The sequence below is a fragment of the Strix uralensis genome, chromosome 13 (genome assembly GCF_047716275.1).
Source record: "Strix uralensis isolate ZFMK-TIS-50842 chromosome 13, bStrUra1, whole genome shotgun sequence".
Taxonomy (NCBI): Eukaryota; Metazoa; Chordata; class Aves; order Strigiformes; family Strigidae; genus Strix; species Strix uralensis.
This window is the reverse complement of record NC_133984.1, coordinates 19,241,450-19,258,489: the sequence shown is the minus strand read 5'-3', so window position 1 is coordinate 19,258,489 and position 17,040 is coordinate 19,241,450. Positions and strand designations below refer to the sequence as shown.

At 53.8% G+C, this 17,040-nt stretch overlaps 2 protein-coding genes across 3 annotated transcripts in view; one reads left to right on the top strand and one right to left on the bottom strand.

The window, feature by feature from the left end:
- TMEM255A (transmembrane protein 255A) overlaps positions 1-3,061 on the bottom strand; it is a 32,045-nt gene extending 28,984 nt beyond the window's left edge. For both annotated transcript variants that reach the window (XM_074883145.1, XM_074883146.1), the window contains exon 1: positions 2,929-3,061. In XM_074883145.1, coding sequence (XP_074739246.1) covers positions 2,929-2,986 — 58 coding nt within the window. In that variant the 5' untranslated portion in view covers positions 2,987-3,061. The remainder of the gene's footprint in view (positions 1-2,928) is intronic.
- A 2,659-nt stretch (positions 3,062-5,720) lies between these two features.
- On the top strand, positions 5,721-16,773 carry ATP1B4 (ATPase Na+/K+ transporting family member beta 4). The gene is made up of 8 exons (XM_074882297.1): positions 5,721-5,787; positions 8,510-8,672; positions 11,351-11,479; positions 12,310-12,414; positions 12,690-12,886; positions 13,510-13,566; positions 14,293-14,388; positions 15,303-16,773. The coding sequence occupies exons 1-8, from the start codon at positions 5,725-5,727 to the stop codon at positions 15,462-15,464; spliced, it is 972 nt and encodes a 323-aa protein (XP_074738398.1). The 5' UTR covers positions 5,721-5,724; the 3' UTR covers positions 15,465-16,773.
- Positions 16,774-17,040: the final 267 nt, after the last annotated feature.

Genomic DNA, 17,040 nt, shown 5'->3' with positions numbered 1-17,040 from the left:
CAGCTCCCCGCTGCTCCAAGGTGACCCACCAGCCGTGCTGCTGGTGGGAGCGCTCCCTCCCTGTGCTGGTCCACGCTCAGGGCTGGCACGGCTGCCATGGGCACGGGGCTGGATCATTTCACTCACACCAACCAGATGAACTTGAAATCACAGACAAGTCCTAAACCTGGGGCTTAAAAACCCAACACAAGGAGATGAAAGGCAAGACAGGTTTATAAAGAAAAGCAACATCCTTTTTGACTGAACAGTGTCTCTGGAAGGAAAGGTCTCCACCCACAAACCTTCTGCTCATGTCCTGGAGCACAACTGTGGCTGCACCACTGGGACAACACTGGGTCTAAGAGCAAGGAGCCTGACAGCTAGCTAGTCCTTAGCTGGAATGAACAGCTAGACAGTTACTAATTCCAAACAAAATAAAATTAAATAACTTCTAGAGAACCCTAAGATCCAGGCTGGATCTTTTATCAGTGATCCTTAAGTTTTTCATGCTATTTTTTACAGGATGGAGATAAAGGTACCCAACTGTTTGCTGCAGGTTGCATTTGGGGATAAGCTTTTTATTCTGCTAAATCTGCCAAATAAATCAATAATACAAAATCTAAGACTTCTAAAACATTTAAAATTCATTAAGATATCAGGTCATTCTGTACCTATTGCCTCCCAAATACTATAGCTTGTGCCATGCTCCAATTTGAATATAATCGTTTAAATTCAAGTGTCACATAAACATCTTAAAATTCCAAAGTACTGGGACCAAAGGTTTAGCTGAACAAAACTTTGGGAAGTGGAGAAAAAATTGCTACTTCTCACATAGATTAGTTCTGAAAGGAGAGAGTGAACCTGTCTTGCTTACACACATGGTAGATAACCAAAATTTGATTACTGCTACAGTTTGGCTGGCAAGTGAGCAGAAGGTAAGTAAAACCAGCCATATGTTCCTTACACAGCTTAAACTCTTTACAGTTAGGCTGTGTGTGTGCAGATGTTTGTGTGATGTGCAAAACCACCCTGCAGAGCACACCTGAGTGAGCGTTGTGGGTACGTGAGCACAGCATTTACACACGCAAAGGATATTCCTGCAGTTCCACCAGAGATGCTTCCAAAAGTTACAATGAAAAAACCTGCAAAATGTGCTCTTTTCCTCAAAACCAGAGTATTTTGTAACAGCATTTCTGCAGGAAAACACTCTAAAAGCAGCGGCTTGAAACAGTGTTTATGGATTCTGGACTTGTTTCAGAACCACCATGTTTTCCACTCTTGCATTTCTACATTGTTTCCCAGCTCACAACAGGCACACACCAACACCCAACACAGAAGCATAACAAAAGGTTTCCAACTGGAAAACTTAACGAAAGCTTTCAATATTCCTCATAAGATTAAAAACCAACCAACCAAACACCAAAATGCTTTTATTCCAAGTCCTGACAAAACCAACCATAATCCTTTAACTTGATATTAGAGAGAGATGTGAAATTGAAGAGATAATGTGATTACCTCCACTTCAGTCATGTACTGGGCACTAATTCCATTTTTCCTTTCTCTGAAAACACATTTTGTTACGTGTATATTGAGAAAGTGATTTTGTACTTCTGTAAAGATGCTTGTCGCTGCTTCAGCATACATGGGCTCATACACAGTATCTCCACTGATAGCTGCTGAAGGGCTGCCCTGGCAAAATCCTCTCCACATTAATTTTTGACTAAAGTATTCCCCACTACATCATTTTTCTCTTCACTGCCGAGCTTGGTACAGCTTCACACACAGAAGCGGAGCTACGACAGCTTTGCTATCTCTGCATTTAAGAAACAGTGATAGCCTTTTCTCTGTGATTTATCCACATTAGGTACTTCCAAACTTGCAGTGTTGTGGTGGTTTGAAACACCGTGTTTAACTCTGTGAGGAAGGTGTAAAGAAACTAGTGCTATCTATAGTCTGGCTATTTCTTTTGCTAAAATGGCACTCAGAATGTGGACAGGCTTCAGAAAGACCATTTTTATTTTAAGCCCTGGAAACATCCTCCTCTTATAGCTGCCATGTATAAGCACACTCTAAAACCAAGGATGTAGCAGGTTTTTCCAGATTACTTTAAAAGTTTGCAATAATACATATCTTTGTACAGCTCCTGATTTACTTAAGATTTTTCTGATTATCAGAAGAAAATAGACAAGATGGCACAGAAACCGCAACGACTTCTCCATCTTGTTCTTTGGGGGGGGAAAAAGCCACAAACAAAGAATAAGCGCAAAGTAGTCCAAGCTTTAACTTTTACCCTAGGGGAACGGGGGGGGCAAAGCGCACCGAGCCGCTCTTCATCCCAGCCCTCCTCCTTTTGTTCCACTTCTCGGCTAAAAAACCGTTACTGAGCGAGCCGTGACCCGCACCGCACTCGAATTCGGGGCCCTGCTGGCAGGCGCAGGGGAGTGGACTCCGCTGGCCTCTGGCCGGGTGGCTCATCCCCTTCTCGGGTGGGCAAGCGGCCACGATCAGCGGGCGCGGAGCGGTGCGAGGGACCCTCTGCCCTCCCCGGGGAGATGGGGAGCGCGGCCAGGGCCGCGGGCGCGCACTCCCTCCCCGCGCCCGAGGATGCTGCGCGACCCGGGGGCTGCCTCCGCCCGGGCAGCGAACCGCCCCACGGCGGGGGGGCGGGGGGGGGCTCTGCCCCGGCCCCGCACCGGGGCGGGGGGAAACGGACCGTCCCTCTGCGGCTGAAACCGCGCCTGAACGGCGGCGGGGCGCGCAGGGGAGCGGGGCCGGGGGAGGCGGCGGGCGCCCCGGCGGGGCGGGTGGTGGGGAGGGAGGGGGACGGTCCGGCTGGGGCGGCGGCGCCCCCGAGGACCCACCGCCCAAAATGGCCGCGCGCCCCCGGCCCCCGCGCAGCGCGGCGCATCCTCCCGGCCCGGCGGGCCCCCCCCCCGCCGCGACACTCACCCACGGAGTCGGGCAGCGCAACGCCGCCCGGGCGCTGCTGAGTCAGGGACTGCCGCATGCTGCTGCCGCCGCCACCGGCGCTCCCCGCCGCAGCCCGCCGGGCCACGGCGGCGGACAGAGCCCCGGCAGCGGCCCCGCCGCGCCTGCGCGCTGGGGAGGGAGCGGCGGGGCCGCCCCGCCCCTGCCCCCGCCCGGCGCCGCGGCCCCGGCTCTCGGCGGGGAGGGCCCGGCCCCGAGCCGGGGTTGCTGCTCACCCCGTCCGCGGGCAGCAGCGCAGTGTGCCTGTGCCCTAGGGGGGCATCTCCGGGGGGGTCCCGGCCTTGGAGCCCCCCGCGGTCGCCAGCAGCCCGGCCGCAGGGGCTCGGCGCCTCCCTGGGGTAGGGTCTCCCCTGCGCTCTCCCCATCCTTCCCCTGGGCACCCCCGCAGCTCCAGGCCGTGCTGCCCTTCACCCCGCATCTCCCTGGCACCCCTCTGTCCCCCCCGTCCTCCCCATCTCCTTCCTCCCTGCAGCGCTGAGCCCCAGAGCGGTGCTGGTGGCAACCGCCCCGCTGAGGCCACTGGCCCGGTTTTGTACTTGTCGGTGCTCTGAGATCGCTGCTCCGGTGGCCGTGCCTGCTGCTGCCTGTGCCCCGTCCCACGGAGGCAGCGCTCCCAGGAGACCCCGCAGGCTCCCCGCATCTCTGGCCAAGGAACGGGGACAGGCCCTCCACCTCTGTTTTCCATACTGTGTCTGTAAAATGGGGATAAAAGCATCTTCCCAGCAGGCTTCATAATTGCTTGTAAATCATTTTAATGCCCTGGGCTGAGAAGTGCTAAGTGCAAATCATGTAATTATTTCAAGCCAAAGCATATTTCATCAAGTTAAAAGAAACTAATCCTATCTCTGCTTCAAAAAACCCCACACTTTTATTGGATAAGAGCCTAATTACCAGCTTCTCCCAGGAGAAAAGAGAAAGCGTGCACTGACAGCGGTGCAAGAGGCAAGTTACAAATGCCCAGATCAATTAATGGCAAAGAATGCATCACCTCCAGAGAAAACAGCGGTTATTTACCTCGGATGAACTAGAGGAGCCCTGTGCTCACTGTCTGTGCCTCACCAGGCAGTGGGGCTGGCTCAGTTGCCCCCACTCCATCCCAGTGATGGAGGGGATGGGTCTTGGCTGCCACCTCTGCTTGTGCCAGGGCCGGGCTGTCTGGCAGCACAACTGCTGTGACGGGGCGCGTGTGCCCTTGGGAAGATGCTGGTGCCCCCCCATTACCCAGGCCGCGTTAAATCCCTGTGTCTCATCCCAGTTCATGAGCTTTGGACAGGCAACTCTCTGGCCCTGAGGCTCCAGCCTGGCCAGGGAGAGTCCGCTGTGAGCACGGCTGCCCGCATGCCCTCCTGCCAACGGGTCTGGCTGCAGGCAGGCACCGGGACCGAGCCAGCCCTGCCTGCATACCCGACAGCAGGCATGCAGCAGCCCTGGCCAACTCGGCACAGACCGAGGCAGCTGCCAGACCTCTTTCCTTCCCGCTGTGCCCATTTATTAGCACAGCCGGTGAGCGGCTTTCAGCCATGCTCAGGAGAGGAAAGGGAGAAATGGTGTTTTGCCTGCTTGCATGGTGCAGTGCAGCCCTGTGGGAGCCCCGGACCAATGCCCCCATGCCTGGGGCAAGACAGCCTTTCCCCACCATTGAACAGGGCCTGGCTCTCTCAGGTTGCTGGCCCCGTTGGAAATGTGTCAAGAGAATGAGCTGGTGGATGGTGCTGAGCTCCTGCTGGGACAGACAGTGTAAAACAAGCCCCACTGTTCCTCCAGAGCTGCATGGGGCACAGCCAGGGACAGGCAGCCCTTGCACGCTGCCATCACACTGCTGGAGCCGTTCCAGGCACTGCTGCACGTGCAGGGTTTTGGTGAGTCTGGCCCGATACCAGTGCCCTGTCCCCCCGCTGCCCCCCAGCACTCCCACCACACCAGCCCCTCGCAGCAGCGGGACTCCAGCACACACCCCCTGTGCCCCTAGTGCACCATCTTGTGCCTGTAATTCACTGGTGGGAGAAAATCTGATAGTCCCCGGCCCCAGTCTGCAGGGTGTTACAGCAAAATGTCCCTCTGGATTTTGCCCCCGTGGCGGTGGCCGGCTCTTACAGCTGGGATGGGGAAGCTGACGCTGAGTGCTCCTAGCTGCTGTCTCAGTTCGAAGGAATAAATATAGATCTGCCCCTCGCACTACCCCTTCACTGCAAAAGAGATTTTGCAAGCATTAACAGCGGCCCTGCCGTGACTGACAAGCACATACTGACAGACACATGCAGCCACCAAAAGCCCTAGCAATTTGCTAATGTTTATTAACAGTTACACGATCTCCCTGGGGCAGAGAGCCCGGCTTCCCCATGTAGGGTCCTGGCTGGCACTGATGGGAACTTGGGCGCAGGGCAGGATGCTGCGAGGGTGCTGCAAAGGGCACCAGATGCCAGGGGGCTTGGGATGGGATCCTGTTGCGTTGAGCTCACCCCTCTTAGGAAAGCAAGTTATTTTTTGATCCACTCCTGAACGCTGAAGTCCTGCAGGGTAGGGAGGGGAAGCGGCGTGGTTCCCTGCAGACAGGCAAAGGTCTTGATGCAGCCGTGCTCACTCAGCCTTTTTGGGGGGTGCTGCAGGGCTGGGGAGCTGTGTTGGGGAGGGAGCTGTGCCTGTGGGTCCTTGAGAGCCAGGACAACGTGGCACCTCTGATGGGGCTGGTGGTGCTGGGCTCAGCCCCAGGCTCCTGTGGTGCTAACGCTTACGTTTCTCTGCATTTCCCACCCAGGGATGGAGGGGAACGCCAGCGCCATGGGCATGGAAGACCAGCACAGGAGCTCCCACTGGAAGGCGGTGAGTCTTTTGGGGGCTGCTGGCCACCCTCCGAGAGGCGAGGCGGGGGCTGCTGCCAAGGAACTGCTTTGTGGCTGATAAATATAGCTACTTTGCTTTAGGAAATGCTGCTTCATCCCTTAGGCAAAGTGTAAACACTTTGCATGGGGAGGGGAGGGGACAGCAGGGGGTCTGGTTGGTGGTCCTGGGCAGTGAGGGGGGCTAGGAGGGATGGGGACACCTGGGCATGGGCCACCCTCTGCACACCCAGCTTTCAGCAGGAGGACCCACTGTTGAGAGCTGACCTGGTCTGGGGTGAGGATGGGGGAAATCCCCTAACCTCCCTCAGGGCACCCACAACCGTCAGCACAGTGTGATCCCACGAGGGATGAACCCCAGCTTTGCTTTGACACCTGGTGTCACCCCAGCTGCCACGGCAGGCAGCAGCCTGGGGCCATCCAGTGTCCCAGCAGGTCTCGCTGTGGCTGTGTCCCCTCCCTGCCCTAGTACACTCCTACCCCGGCTCCTGTTGCTCCTCCTGCCCCTTGTCCAGGTGCAAGGCGCTGCTCCAAGACCATCTCTAGTCCTGGGCTGCAAAGATAAAACACCTGTGATGGGTTGCATTCCAGACCTAACCTAGCTCCCCAGCTCAAGGACCTCTGCCAGGGACCTGGCAGTGAGGTAATCCTGTCCTGTGTGGCTGCCCCACAGAGACTTCCCTGCCCATGGGGAGAACCCGGGCCCCCCTCAGCCTTCCTATCCTGCCACAGAGCCCCCATGGCCTCTCCCAGCCGGCGGAACAGGACCCTTCATCTAGCGCTGGATAAGCAGCATGGAGCCAGGAGAGCTGGAAACTTTTCCCTCCTTGCAAAAGCCTTCTGCAGGGCAGAGCTGTGAGGTTCCCCGGGTGAGCGCCCATGGGGGACTGTCCCCATGTCTCCCCACATCTCTAAGCATCAGTAGCAGCTTCTGGGTGAGGGCTCTGCATACAGCATACAGCCCATGCACTGTCCTCACTGCCTCCCAGCTGCAGCTGGTGTGAAATCCAAGGGGCTTTTTGCTAAGCATCGGTACAGAGTCCCTGCAAGCAGTCCCTGCTGCTCTGGCAGTCTGAGAAAATGTTTCCAGAACAGCTGCTGGTAGGTCTTTTATTTAATGGGGAGGAGAATAGGAGGAAGGAGAACTCCTCCTCTTCTTCCATCACTTGCTCCTGTGTGGGTGTCCTGGCAGTCGGCAGTCCCCCCACCTCCTCTTTCATGTCCCTGTCGATGACTCAAGCTGGGGTTGCTGCTTTCCCACTCCAAAATCCTCTGGTTCCATCAGCCCTGCATGGTACAGGGCTGTGGCCATGCAGGAGCTGGCTCAGGAAGGGCTTCAGCCAGGGTCTGGGACCTGGGCCAAGCATTGCCTTTGCTATGCGGGCGGCCGCGGGCATTTTGCCGGCAGCAGTGCTCTGACGCAGGCGTGCTCCCAGAAGAGCCCCACTGGGGCTTTAACTGGGTCCAATCAGGGCAATCAGTGCGATGGTGATGGTTTAGAGCCCCCCTGGGTCTTGCCCAGGCTCTCCAAGGCATGAATTTGCGCTTTGGGGTTGGTACTCTTCCCCCTTCTCACGGTTTTGCAGTATTTCTGTGTCTGAGCAGAGTTTAATCCCCCCCCTGATTGGAGGGTGTTTTCAAGCCAGACTTTCTGCCAAGCTGGCGGTTGCTTCCTGGCTCCTCCAGGACAACCCGTGGGGTGTAAATATCTCTCGCTTGTTGGCCCTGGCTCCAACAGGTGCCCGTGGCCAGTGGGTTTCCGTGGCCCTCAGCACAGACACGGGGCGATCATGCCGGTGATGCCGTGCTTGCAGCGGGCATGGTGGCCTCAGGGAAACGTGGCCGGGGCCCGTGTGCACGGCCCTGACACAGCTGGGAGTGGCTGAGTGCTGCAGCAGCGTTTACGTTAAAGTGTGGGGAGGCGATGAACCCATCCAGATCTCAGCATCACCCCTTCTCCCAGCGGCACCTGGCTCAGCCCTGCCCCAAGCTCAAAGCAAGGTCTGCACCCTCTCCCACCTTGCTGTCTGCTTTTGGAGATGTAGAGCCTGCCCAGGTTCAAGGGGCGTTAGGGGTGGCTGCTGTGGCTTGTCTCAAGCAGCTCTTGGCCAGGTGCAGGTACATAGAGATTTGTGTTCCCGAGCTCCAGACAAAATGAGTTTTCACCACCGAGGCAAAAAGCAAACTCTCCCCACCTGGAGAGATGCTTTTCCCTGGAACTTAGTGTAATTAAAAAATAACAACACAGGGATTTCTCCAAAGACTAAACACTTGCTCACATGCCAAGAAAAACAAACCGCATGACCTCTTAAATAATGTTGCCTGCTGTCATCTGTGGTAGCACAGAAAACGTGCACTTGAGCTCAGAGACATTGAAGAAGCGTGGGAACAACTCCAACCCTTGCAGCTCACAGGTTTTCTTTGGTCATGTTCATGCAGGTGGTAAAAGATGAGTTTCTGTAAATGCCAGGACAAAGAGACAGTACCCACTGTGACAGCAGTGTCGTACATGTCATGGAAAAATGGATGCTGGGATCTAAGCGATCTCAAGTCAGAACAGCCAAAACTGCCTCTCTTTAACTCAAGAGTGATGATGGGAAAATGGAAATTTGAAACATTTCCAGCTATTAAGTGCTTTTGCATTTATTTTTGGCCAATGAGATGTTCAGCTTGTGTGTGGGGGTTGTGTTCTGTAACTTTTCCAGGAAAATAAGCATGAGGAGAAGGTCCAGGATCCCGACAGAGGGGAGGACGAGACCAAGGCAGACATGGGGAGCAAAACCTGGGCAGACCTGGCTGGAGAGATGAAGATGTTCCTGTGGAACCCGGAGGAGAGAACATGCCTGGGAAGAACGGCCAAGAGCTGGGGTAGGTCCTTGCTTGAGTCCTGCTTTCAGGGATCATTGCCTTTTTTGCATCGCCCCCAGCGATGTCTGTAATAGCTTGGACTGACCACCCCTACCCCACATTTTCAGGGTAGGTGTTTCTAACCAGCACAATAAAGGACTAGTGAGGAGGACAGGCAGAAAACCTTTGGAAAGTTACCCTTGGTCTGGATGTTAGTGTTTACTGAGAATGTGAAAGCAAAGATTTTGGGCTGCCCAGACCATGTACTGCCCGAGCCCAAGCAAGCACGGGGGTTGCAGGTCGGTCTGCCACAGACACGCACCTCTGCTGTCGCCAGTGACCCGGCTCCTGCTGGTGTAAGTCAGGAGCCCATGGGGAGATGGCTTTGGGGTCGTCAGTGTTGGTGGGGGAAGAATGCCCGTGTTGTGGGGCAGGTGTTTTGGGGAGGGTGCACACTGCGGGGCCAAGCAGCCCACTTTGCTTGTGCGCTCTGGCTCTGGGGTGGGAAGGGCTGGTCATCGCTGTCACCCCGCAGCTTCCCAGGGCATGACATGGTGCCCACAGCAGAGCCTGTGTGTGCTACCACAGTGGGCCAGTGGGCTGGGATGTGCCAGTGAGGGTTTTGAGCACCCTGTCTATTTTATCTGTATCCACATGGCCTTCAAAAATTATTGCAGAGCCTGGACATGCCCCGGGTGGTTAAGTGCAGCCTGTGGCTGCGGGGCAGGCACTGCTTCAGGCTCAGTCCAAGACCAAGGTGGCACAGCACACATGATGCCGTGGACCTTTGCAGCTCTGTTCTCCTGACAGCACACAGACACCACAGTGGAGTGAAAATCCCCAACCTTAGACCAGCATCATGTGCACATCCTCACTGGTGTAAGCCCACAAATTCTCGGTGGCTGCTGCTCAGTGTTTGCAGTCCTCGGCAGCTGGCACTGGCAACATGCTTGCAAGCCCCACAGCCTGCCTGTGCCCCCACCAAGTGCTCTGGGTCTCCTGCAAAGCCTGTGGGGACAGGCAGGAGAAACAAAGCAAACCACCCATGAGCACTGGAGGAGTCTGAAAACCCTCAAGCACGAGTCTGGGGCAGGCCTTGAAATCTGCGTTTGCCCCCCGTGCCCTTTGCCAGCCATGGAAGCAGCCCGGGCTTGCTGCTCTTTTGCTGGATGGGAAGGTACAGACTGGAGTGTGGGAGCAGTATGGGGGTGACAGTCCTTAGCGACGTGGGTTTGGGGTTCTGGAGGCTCTGCTAGGTGCTGAGAAAAGCCCTGTGAGAGGACTTGCTCAGGCTGGTGTGGATGGCCCTGCGTGGCTACTGCTGGAAGTTGTTTATATACAGCCTCGGGGAGGGTGCAGTGTTCTCCTGTGCCCTGGGAGCATCGTGGTGTGCTATACAGCCCCGCTGCCCTGTGGACACACACACCCTCGGCTGCACACGTGTGTGCTCACATGTCCCTACAGGGGGACAGGAGAGAGGCAGCGAAGCTACTGCGAAAATTAATATTTTTTCTAAAATTAGAGCATTTAGAGGTGAATGGAGCTGAACTTTCCCGCTCTCATCTCACAGGTGAGGAGGAGGGAGTTTGTCCAGCCTGGGGCTGCTGCTCCGTGCTGGCTCTGAAGGCAGTCCCCAGGGACAGGGGGCTCAGGGGACTCACACTGCCAAAATACAGGGAGTCAGCTGGCCACAGGGTCAGTGCTGGAGGCCCCAGCCCTTGGGAAAAGCTGCACCCCCGGCTCTGCCGGTGACAACGCTTCCTGCTGTGTTGCAGGAAACATAAGAACAGGAATGGTAGCAGCACCGTGTCCCAACAAACATTGGCTCAGCACCCCAGCAGCAGCTCCAGCCCCGCCAGGCTGGTGCAGAGGCACTGTCCCAGCAGCATTGTGACAGGGCTGGACATTGTCCCTGCTGTGCCGCCAGCAGCAGTGATGGTCCCATCCACCCCAGCTCATCCCGCAGCAGGACAGGGACCCACAGTGGTTCCCAGCACCATGGCCCCGACAGAAGCACGGCAGGAGCGCACATCTGCGTTCCCAGGGCTCCCTCCGAGCTGCCGGCACGTTTCTCCTGGGAAATGTTTGGGTTAGGGCTTCACTTTGCTTTCTGAGTTGCTGGGTTTTATTCATAGGCCGTGGCCTCTTGAGACATCCTCAGCCATCAGCCTGGTCCAGAGGAAAAACAAACCCATTCCCTGGACGTCAGGGCTATGAAACAGCCAGCGGTGCCGCAGCCCCCAGCGATGCCGCTCGCTTCAGTCCCAGCACTGAGGTCCCTGCCACGCAGGTAACAGGAGTCAGGGCAAGAGCATCACCCCACAGCCCCCAGCGGGAATTCGTATGTGCTGAAGCTACTGGGTGCCCTTGCGTGTTACCATGCCTAGAGGGGGTGGGAAGGGCAAGAGCCAAGGTCAGGTCTGTCTGTTGGAGAGAGAGGAGGCAGGTGGACACGTGGATCTGGTCCTGACCCAGGTCTGGGAAGGGCCATGCAGCAAAATGGGTACAGAGCCAAACAGCAGCTGCCTGGCCCTGGGGCTGGGCAGGGAGGGTGTCTGGCTGAGAGTCCTGCACCCAAAAATGTCAGGGTCTGTGTGCAGAGTGGGGCTGCGAGCTCCCACCTCCATGACGGACTCAGAGCTGCGGAGGAAACCATGCTCTGGTTGCGATGACAGCAACACGCCCTCTCTCTTTTGCAGGCTTGATCTTCCTGTTTTACTTCATTTTCTACTCGTGCCTGGCAGGAATGTTTGCCTTTTGCTTGTACGTGATGCTGCTCACGCTGAGCCCCTACACACCTAGGTACCGGGACCGTGTGTCCCCACCAGGTACGTACCCCAGCCAGCCTGGCCTTGGGCACCTCTGCTGGCACTCACTTGCCCAGCAAAGGGCTACCGAAACCGCTTGGCAGGGACCCGGGGTGAAGCCCTGCTGGAGCTGTAGCTCAACCAGCCCTCCATAACACAAGGTGTTAGAACTTACCTTGGGGCACTGACAGGGCTGCAGGTTCTTTGCAGAGGATCAGGCATCTTAAATAGCCCCACTTGAAGCATTCATGCTAATTATACTAATTGGTATACTAGTTATGCTAAATATTAGGCTAATTATTCTCAAGGTAAATGAGTAAGTTTAGGCATTTCATAGGTGATGCCCATTCATTTCAGTTGCTGCTCCTTTATACTCTGTATCTTCAAAATAAAATATAAATTAAAAGTAGCTTTTATGCAAGAAAACATTCAAAAACTCCTTTCCCTATGAGAGAAGCAGCATTTTCCCTGTATTTTCATGTTGGTGGGGAACACAACACCACCTCACCCTGTTCCCTGCCAGAGCTGCCTGCACGGCTGGGAGCATGGGGAACTGCTCAGCTTCCATGTGCAGCCCCAAGCCCGTCTCTTCCCTGCAGTGTTGCTGAGACCCTCCAGGTCTCCCATGTTTCCTGGGATATTTTGATGTGCATGGTGTTCTCTGGGTGTGAAATGGAGGTGAGAAATCAGCGGGTTGAGGAAAGAGTTTATTTGTGAGCTGGTGCTACCGCTCTTGTGCCTGTGCCCAGCCCCAAGCCCAGTCGCAGTGCAAGCAGCTCCTGCAACACACGTCTCAAGCCTGTGGCCAGTCCACCCATGTCTGCTCTAACAGGGTCCATTTCCTTCTCCAGGAGTAATGATCAGACCGTACTTGAATGGGTTCACCATTGCCTTCAACGTCTCTCAGCCCAGCACGTGGCAACCCTACGTGGACAGCATGCACCACTTCCTAGCAGGTAAGCTCCTCGGCACCCCAGAAGTCATGTTGGCAAGTTGCTTGCATCCATGCACACGGTGCAGGGGTCTCCTCCTGGGGTGCAGATCAGGTCTTGGCATCTCACGATCCCCATCTAGAAAGGAAGGCTCATAAGGTGGTCATGGAAACTTCTGTGGGAGGGAGCCTTGCCTTTCTAGTGGGACTTTCTAACTCCCTTGACACGTGGATGTACTCTGAGAGTGTCGGTCTGTGCAGGTCTCAAGAAACGTTAACAAGTCTCTTGGTCCCCACCAGCTTATGATGACAAAGTTCAAGAGGAGAAGAATATTGAGTGTGTCTCAGGACAGTACTTCATCCAAGGGGGCAATGAAAGCGAGGAGAAGAAGGCCTGCCAGTTCAAGCGCTCACTACTGCAGAACTGCTCTGGCATTGAGGACCCAACGTTTGGCTACTCTAAAGGCCAGCCCTGCATCCTGCTGAAGATGAATCGGGTACAGAGGAAGCCAGTCATCTTAATTCCTTCCTTTAGTGCATCCCAGTGTCATAAAGACCATGCAGGGCAGGGACTGAAACTCCCCCACTTCTCAGGCCCAGGGAAAAAGGGAACTAGAATCCCAAAACCTGCTGGCTCATACCCGCTAGAAAACATAAAAAAGAAACACTACAAAACTTGCTCGATTTGACTGCTGAGGCCTGAGTGCTTGGAGGGTCCTGTGCCAGGCCCCTGTGTGGGCAGAACTGAGCTTTAGGGCTACACCTCAGACCCCAGTCTCTTTATAATGGGAATTTTCACAGAATCAAGTTTATCTGAAATCTTCTAATAGCATGGTGGCTCAGTGCATGCTGCTGCAAAAATAAATGTTGGGGGGGATGTGTGGGGAAGTGGCTGTGTTACTCCAGGGAGTCTGGGCTTTCTAGACGCTCTGGTCTGTCTCTGCTCTCAGGCCCGGGCAAGTTGCACTGCACGTGGTGGCAGACCCTGCTTCTAGGGGCACGAAACTCCTGTCCTGAGCAACATGACTGGCGTGTAGAGGAGCTTAAGCCCTTGAGAAGGGAGGCAGCACGTGCTTGGCACTGCATTTCATACAAGCATGGATGTCTTTTGTTTTTGCAGATCATAGGCTATCGCCCTGGTGCTGGGGTCCCCGTGAGCGTAGACTGCAAAGTGCAGGTACTGCTTTTGTTCGTGCTCGGCAGTGTGGTGTGTAGAAGGCCAAGTCTCTCCCTCTGATGGACCCCACCGATATCTGTCTTTGTTTTAGCCCCAAACACTCACAGACCCAGCGCTGCTGATGCCTCTGGGTGCAAGCGGGGACCAGTCTGCTGAGGACAGAGGCCACCAGTCTCCTGCTTCCCACCCTGCCCCTCATCCTCCAAGCACTGCCGGCTCCTGCCAGCCTCAGCAGCAGTGCTCTGCTCAGCCCCTGCGGGCAGGGCTGGGTGTGGGGGTGCCAGCTAGAGCCTGCAGCTGCAGGGGAAGAGGCAGGGGCTGCTCACATCCATCCCCATGTGCTCTGCAGGACACTTGGTCCTGGGGAGCACCCTGCAAGCCAAAAGCAATGGGGTGAAGGAAGGGCTCCCACTGCCCGGGCAGCAGCTGGATCATACCCTTAGAAAGCAATAAAGCAGTTGGCAACCACAGGGAGGGATTGACAAGCAGCAAGTTCTGCAACCCTTGCCTGTGCCTTCATAGCAGTGTTATTTTCTGGCTCAGTGCAGCAGCAGCTGGCTCTCCCAGCAAACACACTGCGTGCAGGCAGGCAGGCAGGCGCAGCCGAGCCCTGACATGGATTTGCAAGAGATGTCTGTATTAAAGCTCCTTCACCTTCCCCTGAAGGGAGCTGTATTTTCTGTCCCATGTGCTATGTGTATACCTTTACTCTTTTTGCAATCACAGAAAGGCAATGAGAGCAATCTCAGATCAGTGGACTTCTACCCTGGAAATGGGACATTTGACCTCATGTATTATCCCTACTACGGCAAGTTCACACACGTAAGTAAGGACTCTGGCATCTTTGTTACGTCCCCTTGGGAAGGAGAAGGCAGGAGCTGCTGCACAGAGTACAGATGTGCTTTCTGGCTATTTTGGGCAGATGCAGGCAGGAGAGAGGCCATGGGCACTGGGATTACAGCACTCTATTTCTGTCTCTGACAAACTGTGGGAAATCCTTGGGGACTCCGATTCCCCTTTGCCAGCAATGGGAATGATTACATTTATCATCTGGAGACTAAGAGTGGCTTTGCTAACTCCCAGGAAAAGGTCTTAACACCAGCATTTTCCCAGGGTGTTAGGGAAGTCAGGGGTTAGGTGGCACAAGAGGAAAAGGATGGGGCTTCTGTCAAAGCTATGACAAAGCCACTTCAGGCTGGGTGGCTCAAAACAGAGCAGCCCTACATTGGTGGCTCTTTCTGAACATGCTGGCCAGCACTGCTCTGGTCTGTTAGGAGGTAATGCACCTTCACAACAAAAGCTGAAAGGGAAGATGAGGTAGGCACCAGACTCCTATTGTCATGCTGCTGCTGGCCAAGGATGAGTAATCGCCCCAGACACCACGTCTGCACGTCCTCTGAGCACACAGATCCAAGGGACACCATAGATTTCTTATTACAAGCTATAGGTCAGGTTTTAGAACAGCAGAAAGTATTTGAGAGTCCCATTATGCAGTGTTGCTTGTCCTGGCTAATCAAACCAAGAGACATGGTACAGAGCAAAACTCTGACATGATCCTGTCCCTCTGAGGCACAGGCACAGCTTCAGCATCCCCAGGAACCATGATGGACATCAGGCAAATGCACTCAGATGCCTGGGAACCGTGAACCAATTACTAATGATTTTTACTGAACATGAAAGCACTGCCTGCTTTTCCGCTCCCTTAAAAATTACACTTGAATCTCCCTTCTTTTCAGGTCAACTATACATCCCCACTGGTGGCCATGCACTTTACAGACGTGAAGAAGAATTATGTGGTCCCTATTCAGTGCAGTCTGAACGGGAAAGGTATTATCAACAATGTTAACAGTGACCGCTTCCTGGGCCGAATTATCTTCACACTCAACATTGGAAAGTAGCCACTACAAACACTGGGCACTTAGTTTAAGTCAATCAGAGGCTTTTTCCTTTTTAAAGCATAAAGCCAGCATTTCTTCTGCTAGGAAAAACAGGCACATGGAGATTTTTGTTAATTTATTTTTGTTCATAGTTAGGAAACAAATGAGATGCAATGGAGCGTGGAACCACATTTTTCATCATCTGATGTAAATCATTATTAGTAAAAATTAAAAGTTATCTCCTGGGCAGAGAACCTGCAAAAGCATTTCAGTTTTGATTTATAAAAATCTCTGGTATCTGAACACTATTTTCATAAGGTCTTTTACGAGTGACCCCTGTGGAATGCATTTTTCCTGGCTTTAAATTTTAATCTTTACCACAGTTTTATGTGCATTTCTCAGGCAAAAGCTAACAAGAGGGTAGTTTATTAGCACTGTTCTTGTTAAAATAATAAACAGCAAAAATTCTGGATTATACCTGCAATGACACAGTTAAAAAGTGAAAATGTCAGAACTCAAAATGCCTCCTAGGATCTTCAGCTCCAGGAGCATCTTGACTGTAGCATTTTACACAGCATTGTTCAGCACACCCAAGGTGCTGGAGCAAAGGCCATGTAGAAAATCATTTGCCCTTGAACCTTTCTGACTGTTCCTTTCTGAAGTGGGAAGATTAATGCATTTCTCCCTTCTCCTCCTCACTCCAGTACTTCTCTCTGCCCCAGGAATTCTCATCAAGTCTATTAAGCAGGGACAAGTGAAAGGAGCTCTTCTCGCCCTGTCATGGTTTGCAGGTCAACGGCTCCTCCTTCCCCTGTTCAGGCACAGAAGTGCCAGTGAAATATGTTAGACCCCACCAAATATTGCGGCCTGTTCTTCCCTGTTCCGGAGAGGTCACAGCTATAACGCTGCAGGAAAGGCTTAGTCGTTTCATCGTAAGGGGCCAATGCTGGTATTAATCATCAATTTATCATCCTCAAAGACCTACGAAGCACACTCACCCTCATCAGAGCAAGGTGCTGCTAACCTGAGCAACCTCTGCTGGGTGGACAGCCTGACCCTTCCCAGCCCATCAGCATAGAGCCTTCGTATCTGACAGAGATGAACTACACTCTGCATGTTATGAGCTCTGAGAACACAGCAGGACAGGACACCTTAGGATAATGTACTAGTTGGAAAGCACACTTACTAAAATTACTGACTGAACAAGAGCATTGTGGTATGTTTGTCCTACATCCTAGTCCAGGCACTTCATCTGCCATCATTTCCTGATCTATATAAGTCTAAGAAGTCATTTTTTGTATTAAGAATAAAGCTACTACAGTAGAATTAACTCTATGGTACCATTCTTAAAACACTGGTGTAAGAGATGCAGTCTGGGACTTTGGCTCCCTGTGCTGGACAGTTAGGGACTGAATGTCAAAGCAGCATGTAACATGATCCTTGAATTTTGAGCACTTGATTAACCTTCTAGGGCCAAAGAGTTCAGAAGCCCAGTACAGTAAGACCCACCATACACTAAGTATCACAAACAACCATCGGGCAAAAACTACTTATTAAAAATGGTTAAAAACCTAAAGCAGAGGTAGTTTGGGAACTA

Excerpts from the sequence above, each read along its gene's own strand:
- ATP1B4 (XM_074882297.1), top strand. The coding sequence starts at position 5,725 with ATGGAGGGGAACGCCAGCGCCATGGGCATGGAAGACCAGCACAGGAGC. Across the intron at positions 5,788-8,509 it reads GGAGCTCCCACTGGAAGGCG|GAAAATAAGCATGAGGAGAA; the intron begins GTGAGTCTTTTG and ends TAACTTTTCCAG. Across the intron at positions 12,415-12,689 it reads CATGCACCACTTCCTAGCAG|CTTATGATGACAAAGTTCAA; the intron begins GTAAGCTCCTCG and ends GGTCCCCACCAG.